The sequence below is a fragment of the Callorhinus ursinus genome, unplaced genomic scaffold (genome assembly GCF_003265705.2).
Source record: "Callorhinus ursinus isolate GAN/ISIS: 27379988/994484 unplaced genomic scaffold, GSC_fseal_2.0 scaffold104, whole genome shotgun sequence".
NCBI lineage: Eukaryota > Metazoa > Chordata > Mammalia > Carnivora > Otariidae > Callorhinus > Callorhinus ursinus.
The window spans coordinates 1,172,306-1,191,223 of record NW_027397166.1 but is presented as its reverse complement, the minus strand read 5'-3'; the positions used below and the strand labels follow the sequence as shown (position 1 = coordinate 1,191,223).

Sequence of the window (18,918 nt, the reverse complement as noted above, 5' to 3'; positions counted from 1 at the left end):
ACATATTTGTTCCTTACTGCAACCTTATGAGGTAGTTTCTACTAGTAACCTCAATTCGTCAATGAGAAAACAAGTGCAGACCTGAAATAACCTCATTAAGATTATGATGATGGTAAGCTGCACGACCAGGGAGGTGAAAAGAAGTTTGGAATGAGGGATGGGGGATGGGGGAAGAGTCTAGGAGTGATGAAGAATTCTATTTTGGAAATGATGAGTTTAAGGATACAATAAAATAGTCAAAATGCTAGTGATTTGATACCTGTATTGGTAACAAATACCTGGATTTGGCTACAGAGTTATATTATATCTTCTTAATTTAAAATGTTTAATAATCCCAGAGTTTCGTTTGCCCACATTACATATATTTAGTTGAAGTACAAGATAACATCTTTTAGTTTATTACACAAAGCACCTAGCATGTTACAGACATTTAAATCGAGAATCTTGCCCCACTACTCTACTTTCTACTCCAAACACACAAGCAACATTTAAATAAATAAATCACTTAAAGTAACAAAAATGATGAGACTCTCCACTTATGGAATATGAATTAGAAGTCAGGCACTGGGTCCAATGTTTTACTTACATTATTTACAATTACAAATTACTGTATTATTTTAGAGGTGAGGAAACTAAGGCTAGATGATAAAGCTGAGTTGGGAATAATATATACATCAGAAACCCAACTTCAGGTATAAAATCCAAATTAAGGGGTACCTGGGTGGCTCAGTCAGTTAAGCCTCTGATTCTTGCTTTTGGCTCAGGTCATGATCTCAGGGTCTGGGAATCCAGCCCCACCTCAGGCTCTGAGCTCAGCAGGGAGTCTGTTGGAGATTCTCTCTCCCTCTCCCTCTGGTCCTTCTCTCTCTCTCCCTCTCTCTCTCTCAAATAAATATATAAATAAATCTTTAAAAAATTCAAAATTTGAAAACATTATTATATGAACATCAGAAAGTAAGTCAAACAAGTTCTCACACTTTCTTTGGGTAAACTAGTTGAGCTTGATATGACAGTTACTCATTCCTACTCTACTTAATAATAAGACTGCCATTGTACTAGATGATCATCTAGATCAATAATCCCGATTGGGAAAAAGATGGCAGAGGAGTAGGGGACCATATTTCAACGGGTCCCCGGAATTGAGTTAGATATCTACCAGACCACTCTGAGCACCCACAAAATCAGCCAGAGATGTAAGATCTGGATCTCTACAAACAGAAGATCACAGGCGGTTGGTTTTGAGGTACAAAGTGGGAAGCTGTGATTCCCTGGGCTGATATCACAGGATAAATGGCAGCAGGAGGGAGCCTGGCCATGGGGATCCTGCACCGCTGGTGAGCGAGAGCCTCCCTCGCTGGGGATGAGGCACAGACTAGCAGACTGGTAACGGCAGGAAAAGGACTACAGGACAGCCCCCGGGATGGAAACCCAGAGCAGTGGGGTCGCAAGTGAGAAATGGGAGAGGCTGGTGGTTTTAGAAGCACAAAGGGCAGAGACGTGCCCCGAACTAGGGCAGGACTGGGAGCAGTGCAGAGGGGTGCACAACCCAGGACGCTACAATTTATAGCAGCACAGACAGAAACGGAGATAGTGTGGCCTGGAGAGCTCACTGAAGAAAAGACTGCGATCTCTCTGCTCTGAGGCAGAGGTTTGGAAATGTTCTCTTCTGCTCTGACTCTCAGAAGAGACACGGAAAGCCGCCAGAGAACGAAAGTCCTAAAAAACTGGTACCCACTGTGCCCATCCCCTGCCACAGGGGGTGGGGGCAGGGCAAATCTGCCCAAAAAAGATTGCCTGAGTAACAGCATGGCAGGCCCCTGCCCCAGAAGACAGGCTGGGAGAACAAGAGGCCAGCAACTCTAAGGTCCCTAGAAAACAGGTACATCTTGCTTGGGTTCTGGTCAATAATTTGGACTCTATACAATCCCTCAACAACCCATCAACAGAATGGCTAGGAGGAGGAACCCCCAAAATAGGAAAGACTCAGAGATTATGACTTATGCCACAGATTTACAAATGGATGCAGATATAAACAAGATGTTGGAGATGGAATTCAGGCTAGCAATTGTGAAGACAATAACTAGAATGGAGAAATCGATTAAAGGCAACATAGAGTCTCTAAGGGCAGAAATGAAAGCTGAATTGGCAGAACATAAAAATGCAATCAATGAGATCCAATCTAATCTAGAAAATCTAACAGCTAGGATAAGTGAGGCAGAAGAACGAATTAGTGACCTGGAAGACAATTTAATAGGTAAAAAGGGAAAAGGAAGCCAGGGAAAAACAACAGAATCCATGAAAATAGAATCGGAGAAATAAGTGACACCATGAAGCGTTCCAATGTCAGAATTATTGGAATCCCAGAGGGAGTGGAGAGAAAGAGAGAACTAGAAGATATATTTGAGCAAATCATAGCAGGGAACTTCCCTAATCTGGGGAATGAAGCAAACATTCCTATCCTAGAGGCAGAGAGGACCCCTCCCAAGAACAAGGAAAACAGGCCAACACCCTGGCATGTAATAGTAAAACTTGCAAATCTTAGAACCAAGGAAACCATTTTAAGGGCAGGTAGGGGGAAGAGATTCCTTACGTACAGAGGGAGGAACATCAGAATAACGTCAGACCTATCCACAGAGACCTGGCAAGCCACGAAGGCCTGGCAAGACCTATTCAGGGTACTAAATGAGAATAACATGCAGCCAAGAATACTTTATCCGGCAAGGCTATCATTTAGAATGTATGGAGAGATGCAAAGCTTACAGGACTGGGAGAAATTGAAAGAATATATGACCACTAAGCCGGCCATGCAGGAAATATTAAGGGGGATTCTATAAAAGGAGAAAGACCCCAAGGGTGATATACAACAGAAATTTACAGGGACAATCTATAAAAACAATGCCTGCACAGGCAAAATTATAACAATTAATTTATATCTTTCAATAATCACTCTCAAAGTGAATGACTTAATGCTCCCACAAAACAGCACAGGGCTGCAGATTGGATAAAAAGACAGGACCCATCTATATGCTGTCTACAAGAGACTCATTTTGAACCTAAAGATAGATCTGGACTGAAAGTGAAGGGATGGGGATCCATCTTCCATGCCAGTGGACCTAAAAGAAAGCTGGGGTAGCAATTCTTATATCAGACAAATGAGATTTTAAACTGAAGTCTGTAGTTAGAGACACAGAAGGACACTATATCATTCTTAAAGGGTCTATCCAACAAGAAGATCTAACAACTGTAAATATCTATGCCCCCAACATGGGAGCAGCCATCTACATAAGCCAACCTTTAACCAAAATAAAGAGTCATATTGATAACAATACATTAATTGTAGGAGACCTCAATACTCCACTCTCAGCAATGGACAGATCATCTAAGCACAAAATCAGCAAAGAAACAAGAGCTTTGAATGACACACTGGACCAGATGGACCTCATAGATATTTACAGAACATTCCACCCTTAAAGAACAGAATACTCATTCTTCTTGAAAGCACATGAAACTTTCTCCATAATAGACCACATACTGGGTCATAAATCAGGTCTCAACTGATACCAAAAGATTGAGATTATTCCCTGCATATTCTCAGACCACAATGCTTTAAAACTGGAACTCAATCCCAAGAAAAAATTTGTCAGGAATTCAAACACTTGGAAGCTAAAGACCACTCTGCTCAAGAATGTTTACGTCAAGCAGGAAATCAAAGAAGAACTTAAACAATTCATGGAAACCAATGAGAACAAAAAAACACATCAGTCCAAAAACTATGGGATATTGCAAAGTCAGTCCTAAGGGGAAAATACATAGTCATCCAAGCCTCACTCAAAAATGTAGAAAAATCCCAAATTCACCAACTAACTCTACACCTTAAAGAACTAGTGAAAAAGCAACAAACGATGCCTAAGCCACACATTAGAAGACAAATAATTAAGATTAGAGCAGAGATCAATGAATTAGAAACCAGAAACACAGTAGATCAGATCAACAAAACTAGAAGCTGGTTCTTTGAAAGAATTAATAAGACTGATAAACCACTGGCCAGACTTATCCAAAAGAAAAGAGAAAGGACCCAAATTAATAAAATGATGAATGAAAGGGGAGAGATAATGACTAACAACAAGGAAATAGAAACAATTATTAGAAATTATTATCAACAACTCTATGCCAAACAATTGAGCAATCTGGATGAAATGGATGCCTTCCTGGAAACCTATAAGCTTTCAAGACTGAAAGAGGAAGAAATTGACAACCTGAATAGGCAAATAACCACTAATGAGATTGAAGCAGTGATCAAAAACCTCCCAAAAAACAAGAGTCCAGGACCTGATGGATTCCCTGGGGAATTCTACCAACTATTCAAAGAAGAAATAATACCTATTCTACTGAAGCTGTTTCAAAAAATAGAAACAGAAGGAAAACTTCCAAACTCATTCTATGAGGCCAGCATTACCTTAATCCTCAAACCAGGCAAAGACCCCATCAAAAAGGAGAATTTCAGACTGATATTCCTGATGAATATGGATTCCAAAATCCTCCACAAAATCCTAGCTAATAGGATCCAGCAATACATCAAAAGGATCATCCACCACGACCAAGTGGGATTTATCCCCGGGATACGAGGGTGGTTCAACATTCGCAAATCAATCAATGTGATAGAACACATTAATAAGAGGAGAGGGAAGAACCACATGGTCCTCTCAATTGATGCAGAAAAAGCATTTGACAAAATACAGGATCCATTCCTGATTAAAACTCTTCAGAGTATAGGGACAGAGGGAACATTCCTCAAGTCCATAAAATCCATCTATAAAAACCCCACAGCGAATATCATCCTTAATGGGGAAAAACTGAGAGCCTTTCCTTAAGATCAGGAACACAACAAGGATGCCCACTCTCGCCACTATTGTTCACCATAGTACTAGAAGTCCTAGCAACAGCAATCAGACAACAAAAAGAAACAAAGGTATTCAAATTGGCAAAGAAAAAGTCAAACTCTCTTTTTTCCCCGATGACATGTTGTGGAAAACCCAAAAGACTCCACCCCCAAATTACTTGAACTCAAACAGCAATTCAGTAATGTGGCAGGATACAAAATCAATGCACAGAAATCAGTTGCTTTGTTACACAATAACAATGCAACTGTAGAAAAAGGAATTAGAGAAACAATTCCATTTACAATAGCACCAAAAACCATAAGATACCTCGAAGTAAACCTAACCAAAGAGGGAAAGGATCTATACTCCAGAAACTACAGAACACTCATGAAAGAAATTGAAGACACAAAAAGATCGAAAAACATTCCATGCTCACGGATCGGAAGAATAAACATTGTTAAAATGTCTATGCTACCCAGAGCAATCTATACCTTCAATGCCATCCCAATCAAAATTCCAATGACATTTTTCAAAGTGCTGGAACAAACAGTCCTAAAATTTGTATGGAATCAGAAAAGACCCCAAATCTCCAGGAAATGCTGAAAAAGAAAATCAAAGCTGGGGGCATCACACCGCCCAATTTCAAGCTTTATATTACAAAGCAGTGATCACCAAGACAGCATGGTACTGGCACAAAAATAGACATATAGACCAATGGAACAGAATAGAGAGCCCAGATATGGGCCCTCAACTCTATGGTCAAATAATCATTGACAAATAGGAAAAAATATGCAAGGAAAAAAGACCATCACTTCAATAAATGGTGGTGGGAAAATTGGACAGCCACATGGAGAAGAATGAAACTCAATCATTCTCTAACACCATACAGAAAGATAAACTTAAAATGGATAAAAGACCTCAATGTGAGACAGAAATCCCTCAAAATCCTAGAGGAGAACATAGGCAGTAACCTCTTTCACATTGGCCACAGCAACTTCTTTCAAGATACATTTCCAAAGCTAGTGAAACAAAAACTAAAATGAACTTTTGGGACTTCAACAAAATAAAAAGCTTCTGCACAGCAAAGGAAACCATCAACAAAACAAAGGCAACCCACAGAATGGGAGAAGATATTTGCAAATGACACTACAGATAAAGGGCTGGTATCCAAGATCTATAAAGAACTTCTCAAACTTAACACCCAAAGAACAAATCATCAAGTCAAAAAATGGGCAGAAGATATGAAAAGACACTTCTCTGAAGAAGACATACAAATGGCTAACAGACACATGAAAAAATGTTCATTATCATTAGCCATCAGGGAAATTCAAATCAAAACCACATTGAGATACCACCTTACACCAGTTAGAATAGCAAAAATGGACACGGAAAGAAACAACAAATGTTGGAGAGGTTATGGAGAAAGGGGAACCGTCTTACACTGTTGGTGGGAATGCAAGTTGGTACAGCCACTTTGGAAACCAGTGTGGAGGTTCCTGAAAAAATTAAAAATAGAGCTACGCTATGACCCAGCAATTGCACTCCTGGGTATTTACCCCAAAGACACAGATGCAGTGAAAAGAAGGGCCATATGCACCCCAATGTTCATCGCAGCAGTGTCTGCAATAGCCAAACTGTGGAAAGAGCCCAGATGCCTTTCAATGGATGAATGGATAAAGAAGATGTGGTCCATGTGTACAATGGAATATTTCTCAGCCATCAGAAAGGATGAACACCCAACTTTTACATCAACATGGATGGGACTGGAGGAGATTATGCTAAGTGAAATAAGTCAAGCAGAGAAAGTCAATTATCATATGGTTTCACCTATTTGTAGAACATAAGGACTAGCATGGAGGACATTAGGAGAAGGAAGGGTAAAATGAAGTGGGGGGGATCGGAGGGAGAGATGAACCATGAGAGACTATGGACTCTGAAAAACAAACAGGGTTTTGGAGGGGAGGGGGGAGGGGGGATGTGTTAGCCTGGTGATGGGTATTAAGGAGGGCACGTACTACATGGAGCACTGGGTGTTACACGAAAAAAATCAATCATGGATCACCACATAAAAAACTAAGGATGTAGTATATGGAACTAACACAACATAATAAAATTTTTAAATTAATAAAATAGATCAATAAAAAGACACTGAAGACATTTAAGACTTAAGACATTAAGGTATTTAATAAGGAATAGAAAATAAATTTTTAACAAATTTTTCAGTGCCTGACACAAAGTATGTCAACACATATTGCCAAATGAATTATATAGCCAAAGGCAATCTTCTCATTATTCATCAATTTAAATGAAGTAATAAACTACAACTGACTCAAGACAAGGGTGAATATGAATGTGTCAAATAATAATGATGCCCCTGCTGGAAGGATAAAGAATAAATGGGTGATCTTTCTCACCACCAGACATACAATATATAGAGAGAAATGATGACTGGACCAGGCTTGGTTTGCTTGGTTATTGGAATTCAATTAGCTGAACCAACAAGGGCCCCATCTCAGAAATGCATATACTAGAAAGATGGGGGCTGGGGGTAAGAAAGTGGTAGTAGCGATCTAGTTCATGTTTTTTAACCAATTTTCTTTCCAGTGTATCCCAAAAGCCTAAACAAGAGGGACCTATAGCTCCCCAGAACTCTAGAAGTAGAGCCATTAACCAGTTTGGTCTTGAGGAGGGACTAGATGTACACATCACTTTTACTTGAGTTTATATTTCTCTCCTTCCTGTTAGCTGCCCTCCAAGCTAACCTGAAGACACTGTTCCCAACCTATTCTCTGTGTCACCAAAGATTAACAACCCTCATATACAAGGGTTCCCCCCAAAATTCTGAAGAATGGAATGAGGTCATTTGTGAGTCACTGGATTCTGGTGTCCAAAGGTCCTGTTGGTTATATCATCTTGGTTAAGTTGCCAGAAGAATGAGGGTGAAAAGCAAGCTAGTGGCTCTTTCTCTCAGATGTACTGAAGTCCAGTGGGGGGCACCTGGGTGGTTAAGCATCTGCCTTCAGCTCAGGTCATGATCCCAGAGTCCTTGGGATTGAGTCCTACATCAGGCTCCCTGCTCAGCGGGGAGTCTGCTTCTCCCTCTGTCCCTCCCTCTGCTTGTGCTCCCGCTCTCTCCCTCTCTCTCTCAAAAATAAAGTCCAGTGGAAGCAATGTTAAATCAGAAGCAAATAAAACCTGTGTTCTAGCCTCAGCCTTAAGGCAAGCTAATTCAATCTTCTGAGATCTCCTTTTATCCCATCTGCTAGAAGTTTTAAAAAACAAGGAAACACTAGGGCACGTGGGTAGCTCAGTTGGTTAAGTGACTGCCTTCGGCTTGGGTCAGGACCTGGAGTCCTGGGATGGAGTCCCCCACATCGGGCTCCCGGCTCAGTGGGGAGCGTGCTTCTCCCTCTGACCCTCTCCCCTCTCAGGCTGTCTCTCTCTCTCTCAAATAAATAAATAAATAAATAAATAAATAAATAAATATCTTTAGGAAAAAAAACAAACAAGGAAACACTAATTCTATCAATAGTGCTCCAGGGAAAGTCTCAAACCGAATAGGAAAATGAAGACTAAGAGGTACATACAGCCTCTGTCACATACACCATGGTATTTAATCTATTCAAATATCTTTTGAGATAACATTATCAATCGGCATTCTCTAGAGGAGAAAAGCATTGTCCAGGGTCATGCAATAAGCAGTGGTAATTAGGTTTCAAATCAGATCTGTCTGTTACCCCAAACCATCACAGTCTCTATCAGAATTAAATTCAAATTTAGAGATTATTCTCTTGGTCAAGTTGTTATCACACTGAGTGACATCAGACAAGTGCTTAATGTTTTCCTTTACAATAAAGACAATACCAAAGGAAATAGGGGGCCATTCCCTCGACCATCTGTTTGGATTTATTTTTCCAAAGAATAGATTTTATTTATTTTGCGATTTATATTTCCTCAAATTCTTAGAATTAAAAAAAAAGCCCACAAAAAGGACAGTTCTTCCAAATGACCATTGCAAGTCGATTCGCCACAGCAACCTCAGCAATTCAGCCCAATTCACCTACACAGAGGAACCAACTCCCTTGGCCTTGTCTTGAAGAGCCAGGGAGGGACCTAGACTCCTCCTCTAACCAAGCTCAGCCCCTCCTTAAAGAGACAGCGGGCCCAAAGCAGCTCCTACCCAGGGGCTGCCTCCAGGGGCCTGCCGCTCAGTACCCCAGGTAGCCCCTGCTAGAAACTTCACCCCCTGCCCGCTCCTCTTTCCTTTCTGAAGCATCTCTAGGTATCCTCTACTGCTTAGAGGGTTACTTGGGAGCGTTGGCCTTCTGAACTCTGTTCTCTCTTGCTGCAACTTTGGCTGCATAGGGTTAAGTCAAAGACAAACCTCTCCTTAAGGAGAACTGAGAGGGCCGAGCCAGGGACAGATTAAGTTAGACAAATCTATCCACTCCTGGCCCCCCACTCATTTCTCCCTCGAGTCTCCCCCAAAGTGCTTCTCCCCTTCCTAGCCTCTCTTTGCTCAGCCCTTTAGCAAAGTCATTTTTTCCTTGGGTTTCATTTGATTCCACATAGTGTTCATACCCTTGGTTCCCCAACTCTCCTCTAGGCTGCTAAAACCTAAAAAGGCATGGGGGTGCGGGGTAGAATTCAGATCCAGGAGACAGGGGTGTGTGGGTTCTAACCCTGGAGTCACTTACCATTCATGTCGCTAGCTGGTGACTACTGAAGGGTCCGGAGCTCATGCTGTCCTCTGGGAGGCTCATACTCCTGAGCCAATCCAAGACAGCTGTCTCTCTCACACCCGCCCCTGTCAGCGCACTGGGCGACTAGCTCTCGCCTTCTCTTTCCCGGGCCCCCGCCTGCTATTTTTCTCCTGGCCGGAAAATGAGGAGGAGGGCCAGAGCAGAGGGATTCAATTCAGACACAGCTAGACTACCCTCAAAAAAAAAAAAGGCGGGGGGGGAAACAAAGCCCTCAAGCATCCAACCCCAAACTCGGGGGTTGGGAGTAGGTTAGCAAAGCAGACTTCCTAAAAAGAATCTTCCCCCTGCTTCCAATGCAGATCTTCTCCTCTGCTAAAAATAAAGTGAATTCGCCAAGTCGAAGTGGCCAAGGCTGAGGATCCTACGTTTCCCTTTCATCTCTGCTAATCCAGTTCCCGCCAAGCCCACTCTCCACCCATCTCTGAACTCCACACACCCTTGAAAAGAGGACTGGGGTAGGAGCTAAGAAAACCAAGCCAAATCCCCAAATACTACTTGAATACAAAGTTGAGGCAGAGAAGGACTCCTTCAAGACAGGTACCCACGAGAAGATACTTCAAGGAGATCCCTTTACTGCGGCAGTTGACGCCATACACCCCAGCGCCTTCCTTTAAAAAAGGCGGGGGGGGGGGGGAAGAGCAAATGTTTACGTTTGGTGGAAACATATATGGGCACCCCCAGCTCAGGGGAGAGGCTTCGGCGGAAAATGGTAACAATTTGTGAGGGTTCTTGGGGCGAGGTCTCTTAAAGGCACCTAAGTTGTCCCATTAGGGACCTCGCGCCCATGCAGGTCAGAACCTAAAGTGCTCGCTGGGCGACCTGAGTGGATGGGGTGACTCTGTCTCTAGCCCAGCTAGACCCAGAGGAGAGGTGTGACTGTCATGAGGATGGAGTTCCTTAAATGGGACACGCAGGCCGCTAGGGGAGAGTGCGGTGGGAGAAGGTGGAGAAGGGTGGGGCTGAGAACAGAAAGGGAGAAGGGAGGTGGTGGGGCGGAGCCCTGGGCGGAGAGCTCTGGCTTCGCCCTTGGCAGCCGCTTCAGTCTCCCGCAGCAGCAGGTATAACTAATCAATTTCACTTCCTTATTGGTCCCAGAAAGAGGCTTACAAGCACACTGCTTGGTCACCTATCCTTTCTGGTTAAGCTAACCTACCAGGGGAGGATGAAAGGCATGCGGGGATACTGGGTGGGGGCTCTCTAGGAAGAGAGGAATGGGAAAAGGGAAGAGCAAGAAAGCTGGTAACTGTAAGCGATAATTACCCGTCCCCGCTCTCCATGGTAACAGTATGACACCAGCAAGGACAGTGAGGTTACAGTATCTTCTAAGGGAGGAGAATAAGAGCAAAGACGAAGGGAGCTGGGGGCATTTTCTCACAAGAGATAAGGGAAGGAGGTGAGGGTGAAAGAGTGGGTGGAGAAGGAAGAATTGAAGGAATTGTGAAACAGAAAGCTCAACACCCTGAGACTGCCTCTCAGCCAAGCATCGGTAGATCCCTGTAGAGATGATTCTTATGGATAACAGCCACATTTCCAGGATTTCTTTGTCCTTGCCTGAAAGTCCCTCTCTAGCTCATTTTAATAGGAGGCCAGGAAGTCATAAGCAACCACAAGCTCTTTCCAGTGCCTCTTCTCTACCACAATTCTTTTAAAGGGGAAGGAAGAGAAGAGAGACAAGAAACAAAGCAGAGGGAGTGAGAGAGCAGAGGAACAGAATAAATAATAATAGCTACTGTATATTCAGTACCTAATATGGGAAAGTCACTGGACCAGGTGCTTTTATACTCATCATTTCTCCTTTCTTTCTTTTTTAAGATTTATTTATTTATTTGTCAGAGAGAGAGAGAGAGATCATGTAGAAGCAGGGGGAGCAACAGGCAGAGGGAGAGGGAGAAGCAGGCTCCCAGCTGAGCAAGGAAACCGATGTGGGACTCATCCTAGGACCCTGGGATCATGACCTGAGGTGAAGGCAGACACTTAACTGACTGAGCCATCCAGGTGTCCCATTTCTCATTTATGTCCGATAACAACCCTGGAAAGTAGGTAATATTATACTCTCCAAGATACGTTTTTTTTTTTTTCAAATAAGGAAATTGAGATTCAGAGCCCAGTACTTCCCAACACATATATGTCCACTTGCTTAATATTTCTACCTGAATGTCTTCTAATCATCTTATCTTCTCTTAGTCTGTCCCAAATTCTCTGTTCTCCCTGCTGTAGTTCACCTGCTAACTACTTGAATGGAAACAACATGCACCATGGCCTTTAAAGCAGCACGCTGAGATTTACCTTTAATCTGCTGTAATCTGAAATCTGTCTACCTCTCAAGCAACAGAGCTTTTGCTGCTTACCTGTTTTACAAATCCCTGAGAATGCCAGCCTTGTTCCATCCTCTATACTTTGGCTCATCTTGCTTTCTTTGTCTGAAATGGCCTAAGATCTCTATCCACCTTCTTGAAAGGACTAATTGAAGATCATCTCCCTTCCTTACTTAATTCCTTCATGCAAAACTAATCATTGCTTCCTCTGTGCTCTTCTCTACCTCAGTGCACATATTTGTTGATATAATTGCCTCCCCCTACTAGATTATAAAGTCCTTGGGGTTAGGCACTAAGCATCATCATTTCTGTAACCTGGGTACCCGGTATTATTATTCACAATAATAATAGTTACTGAGCATTAACCATGTGCCAAGCTCTATTCTAAGCATATTCTCTCTCTTCCTCTCTCATATATGTATATGTATACAAACATATATACATATACATTTTATATACACATATAGTCATTGAATCCTTCTAACAACCTATAGGTAGGTTTTGTTACTATCCCCATTTTACAGATGAGGAAACTAAGGGACAGAGATTAAATAACATGAATATGCATTTGTTGAATGAAATCATATCCCCGTTGAACAAAAGAATATCCCTGTAGTAGGGGTTTTATAAAGAACTCCCTATCTTACTATACCATATTTTTCCACCATCTGCTTAGCTTACAAAGTAAGATGTGTTGACATGAAACCATGTAGACAGATGTACAACTCTCCACACATTCTTTAAAAATGAATCACTTTATCCCATGGAGACTTAGTATCTCAATGTATAAAATTTGGGGAGTTCTACTCAACATAGGATTCCCACTACTCCAACCAACGATATTTTCAGCAACACTAGAAAGTTTTCTCTTAGATTCAAGTTCATGAAAGGAAGTTGAACTGTTTATAGCAAGAATTAATGCATTTTCATGATGTACAGATGAAAATCAGCATGTAACTGAAGTAAAAATTTAAGGAGTAGCCAATACAATTCCTGATTTAAGATAGGTGTGCCTCAAGGTCATAATTCCGAGTTCCTTGTCCAATCTGGAAAAGCTTCTCAAGAAGCCATATTTATCTGCAGATAGCTGAACAGTTTACATTCTTATTAACAGTCTTTCTTTCATTTATTTTAAGCCCAAGCTTCTTGTTTGCTTTTTAGTAATACTGCTTCAACTTTATTTGTGGGGAAACTAAGACCTCAGATGGCAAATTTGGTTCTTGTAAAACATAAAGTATTGAAACTTGGAAAACAAACCCAAGATTCTTCTATCCATTTAGTCAATAAAATGGATATTGTGGATATTGTGTTATATCAAGAACCATGCTGTTAGGGGGAGAAAGGAGAACATCTGTCTTTGCAAGAGCCTCCAGTGAAGGAACCCTTAGTTCACCAAGCAGCACATTAGTCCATATTTCCCTTTAGTCTTCTAGAACTGGCTTCTGTCTCAAATTAGGACTCAAAGATGGCTCACAGGGCACTGTGCACCTCATGACCATAGTTAAGGGCAAAGGCAAAACTTTTCCTTTATACTTGGCCTCTTGACATGTCAATTATCATCATGTGGCTGGTGTTGTATAAGTCACAGGAAAGGATGTGGGGGAGGAGGTATGAAGAACTAGAAGTTGTGATCAGTTTCCCTCTCCTAGGAAGCACCACAGGCTCTCCTTTCTATTAGCTGGCTTAAAAAATAAACTGAATAGCGACTTGCAATATCTTCAACTCCTTCCATCTCATCCTAAGCCTTAGGGAGACTGTCTGCTTAAAGCAATAGCCTGTGCTTTCCTCTATACCCAAACAGTCAGATGAAGAATATAAGAGTTAAATCAAGCAAGGAACCTAATGAACAACAGCTAAGAGATATGCAGATACCCCATGTGTAAGGGCCCACAAGATACTGTTCTTCCTTTTCCCTCTTCCTCTTCATCCCCCCGCTTCTCCCACACCTTTTTTTTTTTTGAAAGCTAACTGACAAACTACTAGGGCGGAGCCCAGTCTGAGGGCTGGAGAGAGGGAGGGGAGGAAACGCCTCAGAAAGAGAACTCCACCCTCCCAGCTCCTAGTAAAACAACAACCAAAAAAGGCTTAAGAAGCTGGGGTTAAGAAGAATGTCGGCCAGAATAGGGTGAACTGAGGAAGGGTGGGAAGAGTGAGGGGAATCAAGGGGCTCAGAAGGGTAGAGCTGGTCTGAGGACAAGAGGGAAATCAAGCAATATATAATCAGAAAAGCCTGAATTCTTGAGTTACTGTTGTGCATGGAAGAGCAAAATTGTAACTAAAACCGATGCATAGCTCAAATCTAATGGGAAAAAAATTGCCCTCCTCACCCACTTTCTTCTGGCTCTGCAGGTCCCCAGAGGGCATATTCCTCCTGAGGGCTCAGCTAAAAGGAGACCTTTTAACCCTCTGTTAATGTTGAACAAATGTTAAGTTCCCCAGACATCCCAGAGGACAGTGCTAAGTTTATTGCCAGAAAAAGATAAAAGATATTTTGGAGAAGGAAATCTAGTTAGATGAGGAGGAGAAAGCCTGGAAGGAGATTGTGAGAGAAAAACAATGACAACTTACAAGCTATACAACCTTGAGCAAGTGACTTTATTCTCTATAAGTCAATTTCCTCATCTATCTATTTTAAATTTTATTTTATTATGTTATGTTAGTCACCAAACAATACATCATTAGTTTTTGATGTAGTGATCCACGATTCATTGATTTCGTATAACACCCAGTGCTCCATGCAGTACATGCCCTCTTTAATACCCATCACTGGGCTAACCCATCCCCCCTCCCACCTCCCCTCAAAAACCCTCAGTTTGTTTCTTAGAGTCCATAGTCTCTCATGGTTCATCTCTCCCTCCAATTTCCGCCGCCCTTCATTTTTCCCTTCCTTCTCCTAATGTCCTCCATGTTACTCCTTATGTTCCACAAATAAGTGAAACCATATAATAATTGACTTTCTCTGCTTGACTTATTTCACTTAGCATAATCTCTTCCAGTCGCATCCATGTTGATACAAAAGTTGGCTATTCATCCTTTCTGATGGCTGAGTAATATTCCATTGTATACATGGACCACATCTTTTCATTCATCTCTTGAAGGGCATCTCAGCTCTTTCCACAGTTTGGCTGTTGCGGATATTGCTGCCATGAACATTGGGGTACATATGGCCCTTCTTTTTACTACATCTGTATCTTTGCAGTAAATACCCAGTAGTACAATTGCTGAGTCATAGGGTAGCTCTATTTTTAATCTTCTGAGGCACATCAACACTGTTTTCCAAAGTGGCTGTACCAACTTGCATTCCCACCAACAGTGTAAGAGGGTTCCCCTTTCTCCACAACCTCTCCAAAATTTGTTGTTTCTTGCCCTGTTCATTTTTGCCATTCTAACTGGTGTAAGGTGGTATCTCAGTGTGTTTTTGATTTGAATTTCCCTGATGGCTAATGATGATGAACCTTTTTTCATGTGTCTGTTAGTCATTTGTATGTCTTCTTTGGAGAAGTGTCTGTTCATGTCTTCTGCCCATTTCTTGACTTGATTATTTGTTTTTTGGGTGTTGAGTTTCAGAATTTCTTTATAGATCTTGGATACCAGCCCTTTATTTGTAGTGTCATTTGCAGATATTTTCTCGCATTCTGAGGCTTGCCTCTTTGTTTTGTTGACTATTTCCTTTGCTGTGCAGAAGCTTTTTATCTTGAAGTCCAAAAAGTTCATTTTTACTTTTGTGTCCCTAGCTTTTGGAGATGAATCTTGAAAGAAGTTGCCGTGGCCGATGTGAAAGAGGTTACTGCCTATGTTCTCCTCTAGGATTTTGATGGAGTTGTGTCTCACATTGAGGTCTTTCATCCATTTGGAATTTATCATTGTGTATGATGTTAGAGAATGGTTGAGTTTCATTCTTCTGCATGTGGCTGTCCAATTTTCCCATCACCATTTATTGAAGAGACTGTCTTTTTTCCAATGCATATTTTTTCCTGCTTTGTTGAAGATTATTTGACCATAGAGTTGAGGGTCCATATCTGGGCTCTCTATTCTGTTCCATTGGTCTACATGTCTGTTTTTGTGCCAGTACCATGCTGTCTTGGTGATCACTGGTTTGTAATATAAAGCTTGAAATCAGGCAACATGATGCCCTCAGCTTTGTTTTTCTTTTTCAGCATTTCCTGGCGATTCAGGGTCTTTACTGATTCCATACAAATTTTAGGATTGTTTGTTCCAGCACTATGAAAAATGTCATTGGAATTTTTATTGGGATGGCATTGAAGGTATAGATTGCTCTGGGTAGCATAGATATTTTAACAATGTTTATTCTTCCGATCCATGAGCATGGAATGTTTTTCGATCTTTTTGTGTCTTCTTCAATTTCTTTCATGAGTGTTCTGTAGTTCCTAGAGTATAGATCCTTTACCTCTTTGGTTAGGTTTATTCTGATGTATCTTATGGTTTTTGGTGCTATTGTAAATGGAATTGATTCTCTAATTCCTCTTTCTACAGTTGCATTGTTAGTGTGTAAGAAAGCAACTGATTTCTGTGCATTGATTTTGTATCCTGCCACATTACTGAATTGCTATATGAGTTCTAGTAATTTGGGGGTGGAGTCTTTTGGGTTTTCCACATAAACTATCATGTCATCTGCAAAAAGAGTGAGTTTGACTTCTTCTTTGCCAATTTGAATAATTTTTATTTCTTTTTGTTGTCTGATTGCTGTTGCTAGGACTTCTAGAACTGTGTTGAACAATAGTGGTGAGAGTGGGCATCCTTGTCGTGTTCCTGATCTTAAGGGAAAGGCTCTCAGCTTTTCCCCACTGAGGATGATATTCACTGTGGGTTTTTCATAGATGGATTTTATGAACTTGAGGAATGTTCCCTCTATTCTTATACTCTGAAGAGTTTTAATCAGGAAAGGATGCAGTATTTTGTCAAATGCTTTTTCTGCACCAATTGAGAGGACCATGTGGTTCTTCCCTCTCCTCTTATTAATGTGTTCTATCACACTGATTGATTTGCCAATGTTGAACCACACTTGCATCCCGGGGATAAATCCCACTTGGTCATGGTGGGTGATCCTTTTGATGTATTGCTGGATCCTATTAGCTAGGATTTTGGTGAGGATTTTGGAATCCATATTCATCAGGGATATTGGTCTGAAATTCTCCTTTTTGATGGGGTCTTTGGCTGGTTTGGGGATTAAGGTAATGCTGGCCTCATAGAATGAGTCTGGAAGCTTTCCTTCTGTTTTTATTTTTTGAAACAGCTTCCAGCGAATAGGTATTATTTTTTCTTTGCATGTTTGGTAGAATTGCCCATGGAATCCATCAAGACCTGGACTCTTGTTTTTTTTTTTGTTTTGTTTTTGTGTTTTTTTTTTTTTGGAGGTTTTTGATCACTGCTTCAATCTTGTTACTGGTTATTGGCCTATTCAGCTTGTCAATTTCTTCCTGTTTCAGTCTTGGCCATTTATAGGTTTCCAGGAAGGCATCCATTTCATCCAGATTGCTCAATTGTTTGGCATAGAGTTGTTGATAATAATTTCTAATAATTGTTTCTATTTCCTGGTGTTAGTCATGAACTCTCCCTTTTCATCCATAGTTTTATTAATTTGGGTCCTTTTTCTTTTCTTTTGGATAAATGTGGCCAGTGATTTATTGATCTTATTAATTCTTTCAAAGAACAAACTACTAGTTTCATTGATCTGACCTACTGTGTTTCTGGTTTCTAATTCATTGATCTCTGCTCTAATCTTTATTTATCTTCTAATGTGTGGCTTAGGCATCATTTATTGCTTTTTCTCTAGTTCATTAAGGTGTAGAGTTAGTTGGTGAATTAGGAATTTTTATTTTTCTTTTTTTTTTTAGTGAGGCTTTGATGGCTATGTATTTCCCCCTTAGAACTGCCTTTGCAGTATCCCATCAGTTTTGGACCCATGTGTTTTCATTCTCATTGGTTTCCATGGATTGTTTAAGTTCTTCTTTGATTTCCTGGTTGACCCATTTTTTTCTTTTAATTTTCTTTTATTATATTTTGTTAATCACCATACATTATATCATTAGTTTTTGATGTAGTGTTTCATGATTCATTGTTTGTGTATAATACCCAATGCTCCATTCAATACATGTCCTCTTTAATACCCATCATCAGGCTAACCCATCCTCCCAGCCCCCTCCCCTCTGGAACCCTCCGTTTCTTTCTCACAGTCCATAGACTCTCATGGTTCTTATCCCTCACCGATCTCCACCCCTTCATTTCCCCCCTCCTACTATCTTCTTTTTTCTTTTTTAACATATAATGTATTATTTGTTTCAGAGGTACAGGTTTGTGATTCATCAGTCTTACACAATTCACAGCACTCACCATAGCACATACCCTCACCAATGTCTATCACCCAACCACCCCATCCCTCCCACCCCCACCACTCCAGCAACACTCAGTTTGTTTCCTGAGACATATCAGTGAGATCATATGATATATGTCTTTCTCTGATTGACTTATTTCTCTTAGCATAATATCCTCTAGTTCCATCCATGTCAGTGCAGCTGGCAAGATTTTGTTCCTTTTGATGGCTGCATAATATTCCATTGGATATATATACCACATCTTTTTTATCCATTCATCGGTTGTTGGACATCTTGGCTCTTTCCATAATTTGGCTATTGTGAACATTACTGCTATAAATGACCCAAACATTCTTGAGCAGAGTGGTCTTTAGCTTCCAAGTGTTTAAATTTCTTCCATATTTTTTCTTGTGATTGAGTTCCAGTTTTAAAGCATTATGGTTTGAGAATTTGCAGGAAACAATCTCAATATTTTGGTATCCATTGATACTTGATTTGTGACTCAGTATGTAGTTTATTCTGGAAAAATTTCCACGTGAGCTCGAGAATAATGAGTATTCTGTTGTTTTAAGTTGGAATGTTCTGTATATATTTTTGAGGTCCATCTGGTCCAGTGTATCATTCAAAG

The 18,918-nt window shown here is 40.9% G+C and overlaps 1 protein-coding gene across 1 annotated transcript in view; it reads right to left on the bottom strand.

Annotated features, from left to right (window-relative positions):
- Window positions 1-9,699, bottom strand: part of KLF8 (KLF transcription factor 8) — a 139,467-nt gene extending 129,768 nt beyond the window's left edge. The window contains 1 exon segment of the mRNA XM_073889254.1: window positions 9,578-9,699. Within this exon segment, the coding sequence (XP_073745355.1) occupies window positions 9,578-9,584 (7 nt within the window). The 5' untranslated portion in view covers window positions 9,585-9,699.
- Between the last annotated feature and the right edge of the window lie 9,219 nt (window positions 9,700-18,918).